The 15,491-nt window shown below is 37.6% G+C and overlaps 1 protein-coding gene across 1 annotated transcript in view; it reads left to right on the forward strand.

The window, feature by feature from the left end:
• Positions 1-15,491, forward strand: part of lamb1a (laminin, beta 1a) — a 36,913-nt gene that overhangs the window by 5,911 nt on the left and 15,511 nt on the right. The window contains exons 4-19 of the mRNA XM_055193318.2: positions 710-783; positions 2,741-2,929; positions 3,038-3,101; positions 3,184-3,386; positions 5,600-5,720; positions 6,468-6,656; positions 7,843-8,019; positions 8,112-8,224; positions 8,961-9,040; positions 9,597-9,732; positions 9,827-9,985; positions 10,344-10,471; positions 11,175-11,295; positions 11,377-11,584; positions 14,440-14,583; positions 14,710-14,941. Of these exons, the coding sequence (XP_055049293.2) occupies positions 710-783; positions 2,741-2,929; positions 3,038-3,101; positions 3,184-3,386; positions 5,600-5,720; positions 6,468-6,656; positions 7,843-8,019; positions 8,112-8,224; positions 8,961-9,040; positions 9,597-9,732; positions 9,827-9,985; positions 10,344-10,471; positions 11,175-11,295; positions 11,377-11,584; positions 14,440-14,583; positions 14,710-14,941 (2,338 nt within the window). The remainder of the gene's footprint in view (positions 1-709; positions 784-2,740; positions 2,930-3,037; positions 3,102-3,183; positions 3,387-5,599; positions 5,721-6,467; positions 6,657-7,842; positions 8,020-8,111; positions 8,225-8,960; positions 9,041-9,596; positions 9,733-9,826; positions 9,986-10,343; positions 10,472-11,174; positions 11,296-11,376; positions 11,585-14,439; positions 14,584-14,709; positions 14,942-15,491) is intronic.

Raw genomic sequence — 15,491 nt, forward strand, 5'->3', positions numbered from 1 at the left:
TTGTATTCAGCAGAACAAACAAATTAATGTTAATAACCAATCAAATCTAGGGCACCATTGAGTTCCATTGTATTATTTTTTCTTTCTATCATAATAATGGTGCCCTAGATCTGCTAGGTTACAAACATTCTTCAAATTATCTTTCTTTGTATTCAGCAGAACAAAGAAATTAATGTTAATAACCAAACAGATCTGGAGCACCATTGACTTCCATAGTATAATTTTTTTCTTTCTATAAAAAGAATGATGACCTAGATCTACTAGGTTACAAACATTCTTCAAAAAATCTTTATTTGTATTCAGCGGAACAAAGAAATTTATGCAGGTTTGGAACAACTACATGGTAAACATTCAGGGACAGTATTTTCAGTTTTGGGTGAACAATCTCTTTAAATTAAACTAACTGGGAATTCAGATCTTCTAAAATAAGAATAGCGCAACCTCTGAGCAATAAAATTTGGGTTTAAGCAGGTTCAAGACAGAATAGTTATTTAACACACATAAACACAAAATAGTCCTTCAGAAATGTAACACATGCAAAATAAAACATCCCTAGGTCGATGCCAAAAGGCATATCTAGAAGAACATTTTGGTAGTTAGTGTCGACAGAGAGTTCTGGGTGTTCTGATAAGAAAAATGAAAGCATTCATTACATTCAATGGAATGCAGGACATGTGAATCAATGTAATAAACCTAATCTTTCTCTCAGGTTTGGAGAACGTCACAATCCAGTTGAACCTTGAGGCCGAGTTCCACTTCACCCACCTCATCATGACCTTTAAGGTAAGTGTTGATGGGACACAGTCCTAAGTGCTGTTGTGGTTAGGGGAAGGTGTCGCCTCGGCCTGAGGTGAGATTTGAGGTTGTTAAGAGAGAATGTGTGCAGGGAGGGGAGTTGATTTACTGAGGGGGGGGGTGAATTGCTGTTTAATGTGTGGGAGGTCTGGGATAAACCCAGCTGTGCAGTCGACTGAAACACCCGGAATGCTGCGGATAAAGATTAAATTTCAGGATCTCACTCACTGCAGCAGTACAGTTACTGTACAATAAATCAGAAAGCACGAATGCACAGCGTGAGTAGATGGATGAAATTGAACATTTGTTTAAATATAGTACAAGAACTATAGTACAAGAAGTTATGTTTCACATAACTTAAGCTCTTTCTAAAGCTGCAATGCGTAACCTTTTATGGTTTAAAATAAACTTAAATTTTAGTGTTCAAAACTGTCTCCTTAAGCCCGGGGTAAAGTCTTTGTACGTTGGCGCACGGTCGAACGCACATGTACACATACGTTTGACGCATACATTCTCACATGCGTGACCTACGTGTCCAAAGTGAGCGCATACTGCATTTGCATACAGGAGAATGTATGCGGACCTTCGCGTAAAATACGGGACTATAGTTGTATTTTAATCTTACCACACTGCAAAAAAAAGATTTTCAAGAAAAAAAATCTTGAACATTTTTCTTAAATTCAAGAAAAATTGTTTACCCCATTTTTTTGCTTGTTTTATGCACAAAATCACTTAAATGTTATATTTTTGGTCTAAAAACAAGACTTATTTTCTTGGGTAGTTTTGCTCATAAAGAAAAAGTATCTTAATTTAAGATTTTTTTTATTTTTACTGAAAACAAGACAAAATACTAAGACATTTTTTTCTTGAAAATAATTTTTTGCAGTGTGATTCACAAAAATAAGCTTATACACTGCAAAAAATGATTTTCAAGAAGAAAAATTCTTGTCTTGTTTTCAGTAAAAAGCAAAATGACCCAAGAAAAAAAGTCTGGTGTTTAGACCAAAAATATCAAATTTAAGTTTTTGTGCATAAAACAAGCAAAAAATCTGCCAATGGGGTAAGCCAGTTTTTCTTCACTTTTTCTTGAATTTAGTGTTTAACAAAAATGTTCACGATTTTTTTGCTTACCCCATTGGCAGATTTTTTTGCTTGTTTTATGCACAAAATCACTTACATTTGATACATTTTGTCTAAAAACTAGACTTATTTTCTTGGGTCGTTTTGCTCATCAAGAAAAAGCATCTTAATTTAAGAATTTTTAGATATTTTTACTGTGTAATACACTGCAAAAAATGACTTTCTAACTTAGTATTTTTGTCTTGTTTTCAGTAGAAGTATCTAAAAATTCTTAAATCAAGATATATTTCCTTGATGAGCAAAATGACCTAAGAAAATAAGTCTAGTTTTTAGACAAAAAAGTGAAATTGTGCTTAAAACAAGCAAAAATATCTGCCAATGGGGTGAGAAAAAAAATCTTGAAATAAGATTAATCTTTTCTTAAACACTTAATTCAAGCAAAATGTTCTCACCCCATTGACAGATATTTTTGCTGGTTTTAAGCACAAATTCACTTACATTGTATATTTTTTGTCTAAAAACTTGAAAAATATTTTTAGGTCATTTTGCTCCTCAAAAAATACATCTTGATTTAAGATTTTTTAGATATTTCTACTGAAAACAAGACTAAGTAAGAAAGTCATTTTGTTTCGCAGTGTAATGATTTATAATTTAAGTTGTAAGGTACGATTTAGCAGAAACGAAATATAAGTACGTAAAGTAACCTCAATTTTGGCAAAAGGTGAGGCAAAAGCTATGGATTGCAACTGGGTTAAATTTGATCTGAACATAGGGTTAAATTATGTTAACCCAAGGTTATGGGTAGGTTAAAAGCCATTTAGGCATTGAAATATATTTGTTGCTAACATCAATTTTTATTCACTAGACTTTCCGGCCGGCTGCCATGGTGATTGAGCGTTCGTCAGATTTTGGGAATACGTGGCAGGTGTACCGTTACTTTGCCTATGACTGTGAGTCCAGCTTCCCCTCCATCTCACAAGGACCCATGAAGAAAGTGGACGACGTTATCTGCGATTCGCGCTACTCCGACATTGAACCTTCAACTGAGGGCGAGGTAAGCGCCAGAAAAATTTACCAAGTGTATCTTTAAATTTTTTGTACCGTATAATACATTTATAAACCGCTTGAACTTCCATTGACCAGTGTTCCTTTGGTTTTAAAGGTCATCTTCAGGGTGTTGGATCCAGTTTTCAGGATTGATGATCCATACAGCCCCAGAATCCAAAGTATGCATAAAGAAAACTTGATTATGATATTAAGTGGTGTCCTAATAATCCAATTTCCATAATTAATGTTTCTCTATTATAGACATGTTAAAGATTACCAATTTGAGAGTGAAGTTCACCAGGCTGCACACACTGGGCGACAACCTTCTGGACTCGCGCATAGAGATCAAAGAGAAGTACTACTACGCAATTTACGACATGGTGGTGAGGGGAAACTGTTTTTGCTACGGTCACGCGTCTGAGTGCGCCCCCGTTGACGGAGCCGGAGAGATTGTGGAAGGGATGGTGAGTCTCATTCTCGTCTTTTTGATCAAAGATGTTTGTACTATAAGCAAATGGCGTAACTAACTACTTCGCTCCAGCTGTGCACACGTCACTAATATAAACGCAAGTTTTGTCTTAGCTTTCTTAAAGTTCAGAAACTTTTACAAGAATTAACAGCATTATGTGTACAATCTGGCGTTTACACCACCCGCGGTAGAGGCGTCAAGCACGAGTGATTTTAATGTTAAGTCAATGTGATGATGCGTTGACGGGCGTCTGAAGGTCTCGCGGCGTGAATGAGGCGTTTGGCGCAGCACGGTAGACACAATTCAGCCTCATTCGCGCGTCTAGTTCAAAGAAGCGGATTTTGCCTCTGACGCGCGTAAAAGCTTGCTTTTTCCACGGGTCTACGTCGCTCTAGATGCGTGAATGAATTCAAAATGTTCAAGCAGCAAACTAGATGCGGTAGACGTGATTTTGACGCCTCTACCGCGGCTGGTGTAAACGCAGCATTAGATTTAGATGCAGGAGTGCTGATTTAGCCACACCCACTTATTTGCATTCCGCGGAATAGATGGAATAGAAAAATCATTTTATTTTACATATCCTTTGGTGTAAAACGTTTTTATAATCAAAAAAACACTTTGAAAGTTTTATGCTATGTATTTTTATTTATAGAGGCAGTAATTTTATGAATGCTAGCGTTTCCATTTATGCCACAGTTAAATGCCTTTTTGTTTTATTTTCTTGTGCCTTCTTGATCCTCTGATTGCGAGAAAACATCTCACTTGTCTTGGAAATTGTTTGAAGTCACATCACAGTGTACAGCTAACTGAGTCTGGATCTGTTTCACATTAGCATGAAAGAATGTGGACCACTTCATGGTTTCCTTTTGAATAGTTTACAGTGCAAATATGCATGCGGTAAATGAAATGAATACAAAGACTTGAATATTGTGTGTTTTGTTCAAGCATAACCATGATCATATATCCTTTTGTTGTTCTTAAATATGTATGTGTTTGCTTTTTGTAAATAAAGTGTGTGTTTTAAAACATAAAGAATGGACACCAAAGGAATGGGATTCCTGTTTAGGCTGTCTTCACTTCTATTTACACTTCCTCTGAAAGAGATGTGTCTGGGTCTTTACAAAAGACATCTAGATGGCAAACCTAGATCAGCTTAGGAAGTGTGGAGTTTTGTGCTAACTTATCCAGCATCTGTGTGTGTACAAAGACTGGAGATTGTTTAATGTAGACCAGATGCATTCACAGTATAAACACTTCCTCTTGCCATCTGGTTTGGAGGCCGGATGTGTCGATGGTTGTAAAAGGCAACTTTTCGTAAAACTTCCCATAATCAGTTCTATGAATCAAATTTTGGCCGTAAGCATCTCCTGTTTATACGTGTTGGTGTAAACACCCTATTCCAAATACTTCTTAGCAAGCAATAGCCATCATATCATCGTCTGGGTTAACTATAGACCCGATATAAAGGGTTCCAACAGGTCCTTGAAATCCTTGAAAGTTTGTGAATCTGGAGAAAAAAATTCAAGGCCCTGGGAAGTTTTTGAAAATATACATACATAGACCCGATATAAAGGGTTCCAACAGGTCCTTGAAATCCTTGAAAGTTTGTGAATCTGGAGAAAAAAATTCAAGGCCCTGGGAAGTTTTTGAAAATATACATACATAGATACAAGTCATCAAAAGTGCTTAAAACTATTTTATGCAAGAAGTTTTCTGGAAAAATCCATATTATTCCCTGTGTAGTGTAGGATAATATCATAAAATGTATAGCCTTTTAAGCACACATGCTAAACTGTTTGCTTCAAATGCTTATATCTTCTGTATGCGAATGTTGAATGTCTCGGGTTACGTATAAAACTGTTGTTTCCTGAGAAGGGAACAAAGCGCTGCGTCTCCCTTGCCATACTTCCTGCGTCCCTGTAACGCCGTCTTTGGCAATATTTCAGATAGCGACATACTTCCTGGCGTTAAGCCTCACTATTGGTTGAGTTTGATATACACATTCAGACGCACTTACCCTTGGAGGTGTCCCCAAAGTGTCACCGCAGTGACGCAGCGCGAGTTCCCTCGAAAGGGAAGTTTAACAATGTATCTTAAAAGGTAACACGATGTAACCATCTGACCCACATGAACAATAAACATGGGTTGATTATTTTTTGTAACTGCTCTTGATCTGAGTTATTATCATTGTTATGTCTTTTTCTGTAGGTCCATGGCCATTGTATGTGTAATCATAACACAATGGGTCTAAACTGTGAGCGCTGTCAGGACTTTTATCATGACCTGCCCTGGAGGCCAGCAGAGGGACGCAACACCAACGCCTGTCAAAGTACGACAATATCTGACATTATGAATGACATATCGTTATTGCAGTATAAGTTGAATCATATTCAAAGCCTTTTCTTTTTGTCCTATTTTCTTACCATTGTCGCATCGGTTTAGGGTTAGATTTACATAAAATGACATTCTTACCCAAACCCAATTCTAACCCCAATGCCAGACGATAATTCTTTAAAGTTTAGAAAATATAAAAGAATAAATCAGAAAAAATAGTATAAAACAATACTTAAAGTAACGCAAACACCAAATCAAATCCTAAATCGAAGCGACAATGCTTTGAAAATAGAAAAAAGCAGTTACTGCTATCCCCCAATTTCCATCTATTTATAAACATAGACAAAAATGCAGGCTAGCTGCCAGATATGCTAGTTACACATCGTCAGGTACAGAAAATGTAAATGCAATGTGAAAAAAAGTGATTAAATAAATGACATTAATTACCATTTTTGGTTTATTGATATACCACAAAACTCTAGTTTTTGAGCAATGTTGATTATAATTGTTGTACCAACAGAGACCAACAGTTTGTAAAAAATAAATACAATTTGTAAAATAATAAATTACACTTTAATTCTTCTCCATGAAGGACTGTAGTTTATAAAGAAAAAAATAAAATGTTATTTTTTGGTCCATTTTTCATTGTTATTATAACCTTTAAACACAATTGTTCCTGCATTGTTTTTTGTAAAAATTGTCACAAATATATATCGCTTTGTTCTCAATCTTTCATTTACAGGGTGCAACTGTAATCTTCACTCGGACTCCTGTCATTTCGACATGGCCGTGTATCGTGCATCGGGCAACATCAGCGGCGGTGTGTGTGATGACTGCCAGCACAACACCACGGGCAACAAGTGCGAGCAGTGCAGGCCTTTTTTCTACCAGCATCCGGAGAGGGGCATCCGCGATCCCAACATCTGCGAGCGTACGTGTCCCCTCTCATTTTCCTGCCTTTCATTTCCTCTGGGATTCCTTTAGACGTCTGCTTCTCCTCTACCTGTCTGGTCTAGTTTGAGATGCAAAGCTCCTACAGCTGTTCCTTTGTTCATCCTGTGGAGATTCGTGTGTGTTTGTGGTTGGGTGGTAAAACACCTGGGCTTTGAAGTGGTTGGTACCACACGGCTAAGCTCCGCCCTTTTAGCAAGCACACGCGTATAAGATTTCACACTCGCCTTTTGTTGTGGTGGCTGAGGTTTTTTACTTTACGCTCTTTGACTGCAAAGTAGAAATGTGGTTTGTGAATTCCTTTGCAATCACTGTTGTGTGATAAATTATACAAACTTTTATACTGTTTGTTAAATTTGGAAACGTCACGCTAATATACGGCAATCATTTTAGTTAAAGGAAAACACCACCATTTTTCAACATTTTACTATGTTCTTACCTCAACTTAGATGAATAAATACAAACCTATCTTTTTTCAATGTGTGCACTTTTAATCTTTTTGCAGCGCTTCCTGAATGTGTTAGCATTTAGCCTAGCCCCATTCATTCCTATGGCTCCAAACAAAAGTTTTATTTTGTGCCACCATACTTACTAGTTTAACTACTCATGTAACAGTCTTTAAATAGGGGGAAACATCAAAGTGTTTAGTGGCTTCTAAATTCATCCCTGTTTGGAGCCATAGGAATGAATGGGGCTTGGCTAAATGCTAACACATTCATGGCGCTGTACAAAGATTAAAAGTGAACGCATTGAAAAAAGATAGGTATGTATTAATTCATCTAAGTTGAGGTAAGAACATAGTAAAATATTGAAAAAACGGTGGTGTTTTCCTTTAAAGGACTCTTGAATTTATTTGTAGCTCTTTACTTACTCTTTATATTTTTAATTTACTTTATTTATTTATGAAGTACATTTATATGTGCAGTTCTTAACTATACCTACAAACACCTTTTGCAGACAACTGTACACTAATAAATACTATCCACAGATACATATATAGCATCCTATTCTTCTTTTTATGATAATCATTTATAAAGCTTTTTTTGAGGATGGTTTAATGTAATGCATAAGTTACAACACTGATATCGTAAAACATAGCAGAGCTCCATATCTTCCAAACTTCCTTTCATTGTCTTTAAACACGCTGCTTGTATTTTTCTTAAAAGCCTGTAACTGCGATCCCGTTGGCTCTCTCAATGGAGGAATCTGCGACGGGCTAACAGACGTGTCTCTCGGGCTGATCTCGGGTCAGTGTCGCTGTAAGCCCAATGTGGAGGGAGAACGCTGTGACCAGTGCAAACAGGGCCATTACGGACTCAGCGAAGATCCTTTAGGATGCCAGCGTAAGCCTAGATTGTTTTAGCACCAATGATTAACATGAAATTAGTTTTAAGTTTAAAATAATTTGAGTAAATTTGTATTCTTGTTTTCCCAGCATGCACTTGCAACTCTTTAGGGACGTTACCTGGCAGCAGTCCATGCGATACCGACTTAGGAAACTGCTACTGCAAACGTTTGGTTACCGGACGGAATTGCGATCAATGCCTGGTATGTGATCAACTTAAATTAACTTATATTTCATTAGAAAGGCTGCTGGAAATTCATAAAATGACCCTTTTTTATTTAATTATTATAGTAGGATATATTATGCAATAGTAAAGTAAAATGTTTAATAATTATAAAATATGTTTTATTTAATTGTTAAATGTGACACTGGACCACAAAACCACTCGTAAGTCGTATAGGTATATTTGTAGCAATAGCCAAAAATACATTGTACGGGTCAAAATGATCGATTTTTTATGCCATAAATCAACAGGATATTAAGTAAAGATCATGTTCCACGAATATACTTTGTAAATTTCCTGCCGTAAATATATTAAAAATGTATTTATCATTAGTAATATGTGTTGCTAAAGACTTTATTTGGACAACTTTAAAGGCAATTTTCTCAATATTCAGATTTTTTCTTCTCATATTCCAGATTTTCAAATATTGTCCTATCCTAACAAACCATACATCAATGAAAAACTTTTAAATATCAATTTTAAAAAATTTACCCTTATGGTTTTGTGGTCAATGGTCACAATGTCATTTCCCAAAAATGTTAAAATGTGATGTTGTGTCTTTAAAAACTGAAGTTTTTGCTTCTAGGGAGGGCTGTCACATACACATTGGTGTTCAAAGAGCGTTTAACAAGTTAATCTCTCTCTCTCTCTCTCTCTCTCTCTCTCTCTCTCTCTCTCTCTCTCTCTCTCTCTCTCTCTCTCTCTCACAAACAAAGCCTGAGCATTGGGGTCTCAGTAATGACATGGATGGCTGCCGAGCATGTGACTGTGATCACGGAGGTGCCATCAACAACCAGTGAGTTCAATCATTCACTCAGTATGAAGTCCAGATGCTTGTCTCCCTCATTCTCATGCACTTTTTATTACTGATGTTCGCACAAACCTCAAACCATGACTTTGGTGCATGTCCTGTCCTGTACCATCTGTGCTACAGACAAAAACGATACCTCAAAGCATACTGATTGTTGAGGAGATGTTTAATATCACTTTAATCGTTTAATTTATAGTCTTACATTTAGAAGGACCTGGGCCTTTTTTTACATTTTCTTCAGAAACTTTCCTTTGGTAATATTGCGCTGTTTTTCCAGTAAGTGGACTATTGTGAAACTGCTGGCAGGAGTTTTGAAATAACAAAGAAAAGGATGTTTCTTACTCTCAAATTAAACCTTGGCCCTGACGTGGTCCAGTAAAAACATTTATTTACATGGTTTACAAAAGCAAGCTTTAACTGCAGTCCAACAACCTTTGGATGCCATTTCAGTCCGGTTTTGAAGTTTAATAACAGCCTCTCAAGATGTTATTCTCCAGATCTGTTTGGATAAACCAACTAAACCTTTTCATGTTTTCCCCAGTTGTTCCCCTGAAACCGGGCAGTGCCAGTGTCGTGAGCACATGTTCGGCAGACGCTGCGACCAGGTGGAGTCCGGTTTTTACTTCATTGCTTTGGACCACTACACTTACGAAGCAGAAGATGCCAAGTTTGGACCTGTAAGTCCTGTTATTGCCTATATAATGCTTTATATATGCGATCTTTGAGTATTCGAATGTATAAACTATAAGTTTTTGTTTTTTTTCTTCGTAGGGTGTGACGGTTGTCCCAAGAAATTACCCTCATGACAGATCCCCCACTTGGACTGGTATTGGTTTTGTGAACGTTCCCGAAGGAGCCTATCTCGAATTCAGCATTGACAACATCCCCTATTCAATGGAGTATGACATCATCATCCGATACGAACCTCAGGTGACTTCCTCTTTTCATGTAATCTATCATTTACCTAACCTGCTGATTCAAACCACTGACTTTCTTTACACAAAAGGAAAATTTATGAAGTTGAAATGTATGAAATTGAAGTTCATGAATCCAACATTGTTCCCTGCTTATGCAATACTCTACCACTGAACTACACAGGAGCAAATTTTATATTCACTATTCATTATTTATTATATTTTATGGCATGTAAAAGGCCTTAGTAATGTAACTTTTAAACTAAATCCGATTGGACAGACATGTTTCATAAGGTTTGTACTGAGCAAACTAAGCAGACACAATTACATAATCACATTACATCACATTCCTGTCCTCTTACGGTGTTTTTTAGTTGCCAGAACAGTGGGAAGAAGTGTTGATGACTGTCATCAGGCCTCGCGTCATCACCGCCGACAGTCGATGTGCCAACACGATGCCTGATGATGACAACCAGATGGTGTCTTTGCATCCTGGATCCAGGTATGAAAGTCAACTTCATGTTTTCCCATCACCTTAACAGCATTTTAAAGGAACACACCACTGTTTTTCAATATTTATCTATGTTCTTACCTCAACTTAGATGAATTAATACATACCAATCTTTTTTCAATACGTGCACTTTTAATCTTTGTACAGCACCTCGTGAATGTGTTAGCATTTAGCCTAGCCCCATTCATTCCTATGGCTCCAAACAGGGATGAATTTGGAAGCCACCAAACACTTCGATGTTTTCCCTATTTAAAGACTGTTACATGAGTAGTTACACTATGGTGGCACAAAATAAAACGTTTGTTTGGAGCCATAGGAATGAATGGGGCTAGGCTAAATGCCAACATATTCAAAAGCGCTGTACAAAGATTAAAAGTGCACGCTTTGAAAAAATATAGGTATGTATTAATTAATCTAAGTTGAGGTAAGAACATAGTAACATATGGAAAAACAGTGGTGTTTTCCTTTAAGGCATCATGGGTACTTCTATTGTGAAGGCTGTATAGCAGGGTTTGGTCAAGGTGTTGGCAGCCATATTAAGATATCTTATTTTGGATAAAAGCATCATCTGTATTTTTTTGCACATAATACACTCCCATTGTGCTTTGCGGTAGTGAAAAATGCATCTCAAATGGGAGATGAAAGTTGAGAGACTTTTTATATTCAATAAAAATAATTACATTTTGCCCATCAGGTATGTGGTGCTGCCCAGACCCGTGTGTTTTGAGGAGGGTTTGAATTACACCATCCGCCTGAGTCTCTCGCTCTACTCGGCTCTCAGCGACATCCAGTCCCCGTACACGCTTATCGATTCGGTGAGTTGCATCAATTCTGATATATCAAATTAACATCCAAAATTGCGTTTGAATCCTCAAGCCCTGATTGGTCGGTTTTAGATTGTGCTGATGCCACGCTGCAAAAACCTGGACATGTTCTCTGGCCATGGATCAGAGGGAGGGGATTTGATGACCAACAATGCCTGGGAAACCTTCCAGCGATACCGCTGTCTGGAGAACAGCCAAGCTGTTATAAAAACTCCAATGACCGATATCTGCAGAAATTACATCTTCAGTGTCTCAGCTCTTCTGCACCAAGGAGTTAGAGGTACGTCTGCATTCACAAAAAGATCTAATAACTGTTGAATTATTAGTGGTGTCTGCTAATGGAAGCACTATGGATATTTCTCAAAGTTAGGGATCGGAAACAATAACAACCCTACAGGCCGAAGTATGATCAATTGTTTCCGCATATCTGAGGGTATCTGAGAAATCGAATTAAATGAATAATAACACTGTCTTTATTGTATAAATTATATATAATTATTATTTTTTTATTGTCTTGGGTTGTTTGATTAACATTAATAAAACAGACTTAAGTGGTTAATTGAGGTTACTGTCTCTTTAAGAGATGCACGGACTGGATTCTGACTATAATCTTTACATACACTTAAGACATAAACAAATGTTTTTTATTAGAAAAAGAATACTGTGGAGATCATTTTGTTTGTATGTGCCCCGTCAATAACAGAAAGATTTAATGTTGGCTTGCATTTTGAAACGCGTCTCTCCGTGTATGCACTACTGGGTGCCCTTAAATCTTAGATCTTTGAAGGGCATAGTGATGATCACGTCTGACTGGAGCTGTACCAGACATATTCAACCGTATATGCGCCTGTGCATACAGAAAACTGCTCACTTTAGTGCCTTTTTTGCAGTTAAATACGTCCACAACGCAGACATGTTGCTTCAGACAACCACGTGCAGGTCGCGGTTTCTATTTGCGTCATCATAACATTTCGGCCGTATTGTTTCGGTGATAAAAGTCTTTCGAACGAAAACCGAAAATGCTCTTTTGGGCCATTTTCGGACAAAAAAATTTGGTGGCCGAATATTCGGTGCATCCCTAGTTTTCATTACAGATGAGAAGCTAAAGTGCAGAATGATGTCATAAAAATTGCTAATCGTTATGGTGGAAATGAGAGACTGTACATTTTAAATGCTTAAATCTTCTAAATACGAAATTTGGATGTTTTGGAGCGCACTAGTTTACAGATAATATCCATAAGATATACTAAAAAACTAAAAACTTAAACTTAGATATATAAGATCAGTTTTACTCACAAACCCTTTTTGCAACATACCACAACTTTAAATGGCAGCCTAGTTTTAAACATATTATTACTTTATTCAATTCATCTTGTCAATTTTGGTCCCATTTATCCTACTACAGGCATATTTGAATGCTGTTCAGTTAAGGCACACACAAATATTAACCCTTTCATCACCATATGACATTGGCTCCATTGTCTAAACACATAAGCATCCCCGTTCACCTTTATGAAAGACGTGTCATCTTCATTCTATCATCGCTCATTTTGCTTTCAGTCTGCTATCTGTCAGTAGGGGCCTTGCTGCTTCATGTCAGAGCTTGTAACATGGCTTCAGGTATAATTTTACTGCCATACATACTTCCTGTCACAGAGTCTGCTAACACCGCACAAAAGAAAAGCAAAAGATGTGACCGGAGGCATAAATGACATAAGCTTTGCTCACTGTAAACATTACTGTAATAACTTTGAGTAAACGCAAACAGAAGACCATAACACTGCAAAAATAACTTTCTTAGTGTTATAAATTGCAAACTTTATGAAGTTTGGTTTAAAAAAAATAAGAAATGATTCTTTGCAGTGACTTTTCAGACATTCCCATAGGTTTTTAAGGTCTTTCGGGGTTTAGATGTTTGCTATGCCATTAGGCGAGACAGGCAGTTATGGCTTTAACACTTGAGTGGTTTTGAGTTTGAGTTCAGTAACTTAATGTCATTTATGAGAGAGGCCCGGGGTGTTCTGGGTTCAAATCTGAGTTAAAGTTTATCCAAGCTTTAACCTGCTGAACAGGAAGTTACATAGATAAGACTAGGGGTGGGCGATACGATCAAAATCTTATATCATGAGTACTTTTATATCATGGTAAGTTTTTTTTCATTAAGGTTTTTATGCTATTATCATTTTTGATATCATAGATTTTATCAATGTATCTTATTATTAAAGAATTATTAAAGTGATTTAGTTAAAAGCAGTAAGTGCTGTTTGATTAACATGATTGACAGACAGGAGCAATATTAGGTAACTTCCCCTTTAAGTCCACATCCATTATACTGTTACACATGCTTTTCCTTTTTCAGTGTTTACTTTCTTTTAAGAACTAAATGATCATGTTCATGAGGATATTTGCAAAAACTGGCATTTTGACGGATTATGTGCATTAAAGGCCAATAAAGCAGCAAAAAATGCTAATGAGCTCAATGAGCAGTGGAGGGGCCGCTTGCATGCTCCTCTCACACGTGCTAAACAGTTCGGTTTAAATGCTTATATCTTCTGTATGCGAATGTTGATTCATACCAAAATGCTTTTTTTGCATAGTTGTGTTTGACACATGAAAACGTCTCTGGTTATGTATGTAACTGTTGTTCCGTGAGAAGGGAACGAGACGCTGCGTCTCCCTTGCCATACTTCCTGCGTCCCTGTAACGCCGTCTTTGGCAATATTTCAGATAGTGATATACTTCCTGGCTCCCGCGTCACCCTGTCTTTGTCGTTAAGCCTCACCATTGGTTGAATTTGATATACACATTCAGACGCACTTACCCCTGGAGGCGTCCCCAAAGTGTCACCGCAGTGACGCAGCGCGAGTTCCCTTGAAAGGGGAACTGTAACAATGTATCTTTAAAGGTAACTTGCTCTCACTTGAAATGTGTCCCCACATTTAGTCCTTTAATTTGAGGGTATTGGACCTGGAAAGTCTTTGAAAGGTCCTTGAATTTGAAGTTAAATAAGGTGTGGGAACTTTGAAGAAAACATCAGATGCACTTAAAGAATTTCACATCTGAGCTCTTCAATTGTATGTGCATAGTGTACGTGTTTCGTCATTACTTTATATTTCTTTCTCCTGTCTGATTCAGCATGTGAGTGTGATCCTCAAGGGTCTCTGAGCACCGTCTGTGACCCGAACGGTGGGAAGTGCCAATGTCGATCTAATGTGGTCGGTCGTAACTGCGACAAATGTGCCCCAGCCACCTTCCTGTTTGGACCACAGGGCTGCAGGCGTAAGTTTGAATATGTCAATACTATGCCGTACATTCATTTATATATTCATGTGCTCTTTCCAGTACATAAAGCAAAAATATTGAAGGCTAAATGTCAAGTATTCTAAAATATGTCTTGTATATTAGCTTGTGATTGCAGTCCAGAAGGGTCTGTTCATAGTTTCTGCCATGAAGGCACTGGTCAATGTGTCTGTATTCCTGGGGCATATGGGCGACAGTGTGACCGTTGTTTGCCTGGACACTGGGGCTTCCCTAACTGTCGCCCCTGCACCTGCAATGGCCACGCTGAGGAGTGCGACGCCTACACTGGACAGTGCCTCACCTGCAGGGACCACACCACTGGCCACAACTGCGAGAGGTTAGCATCATGATTTTAGGTTACACATATACGCTTTATTCAAAAAATGAGGGTATCCAGTACCATGGTACACAGTATTACTCCGCATGAAAAATACTATAGTATACTACAGTATTTACTATAGTAAACTGTTAAGTCCCAGATATTTTGTGTTTTTGAACAAAACGTTCCTCTCAAAGTTTTGAAAGTTATTAAAGGACAAGTTCGGTATTTTGCACTTGGGGCCCTGTTTTCGGGTTGTTTGTGGTGAAGTAGAACGGTTTTGACTGAAGTTTCGACATATGCGGCTGCCCAGAGAATTTTTGAGTGTTTGTGTTTCAGCTCCTACCTTTAGAATGGGTTTAATGGTGCACTGGAACAATCCTTCCTAAAATGCATTAAACTTTCGTTTACAAAGATGTGAAACTCACCGAGTGGTCAGGGGTGTTCACTGGTGTGCTCACACAAAAATCGCCGCAAAATACGCACTCCAACAGGTTTTATCGTAGTTTTTGCCAACTCCATTGACTTGTATTAGTTGTGCTGTGAGGTACGGTATTACTCCGCGCCG

This window comes from Misgurnus anguillicaudatus, chromosome 6 (assembly GCF_027580225.2).
Source record: "Misgurnus anguillicaudatus chromosome 6, ASM2758022v2, whole genome shotgun sequence".
In the NCBI taxonomy this organism is placed as follows: domain Eukaryota; kingdom Metazoa; phylum Chordata; class Actinopteri; order Cypriniformes; family Cobitidae; genus Misgurnus; species Misgurnus anguillicaudatus.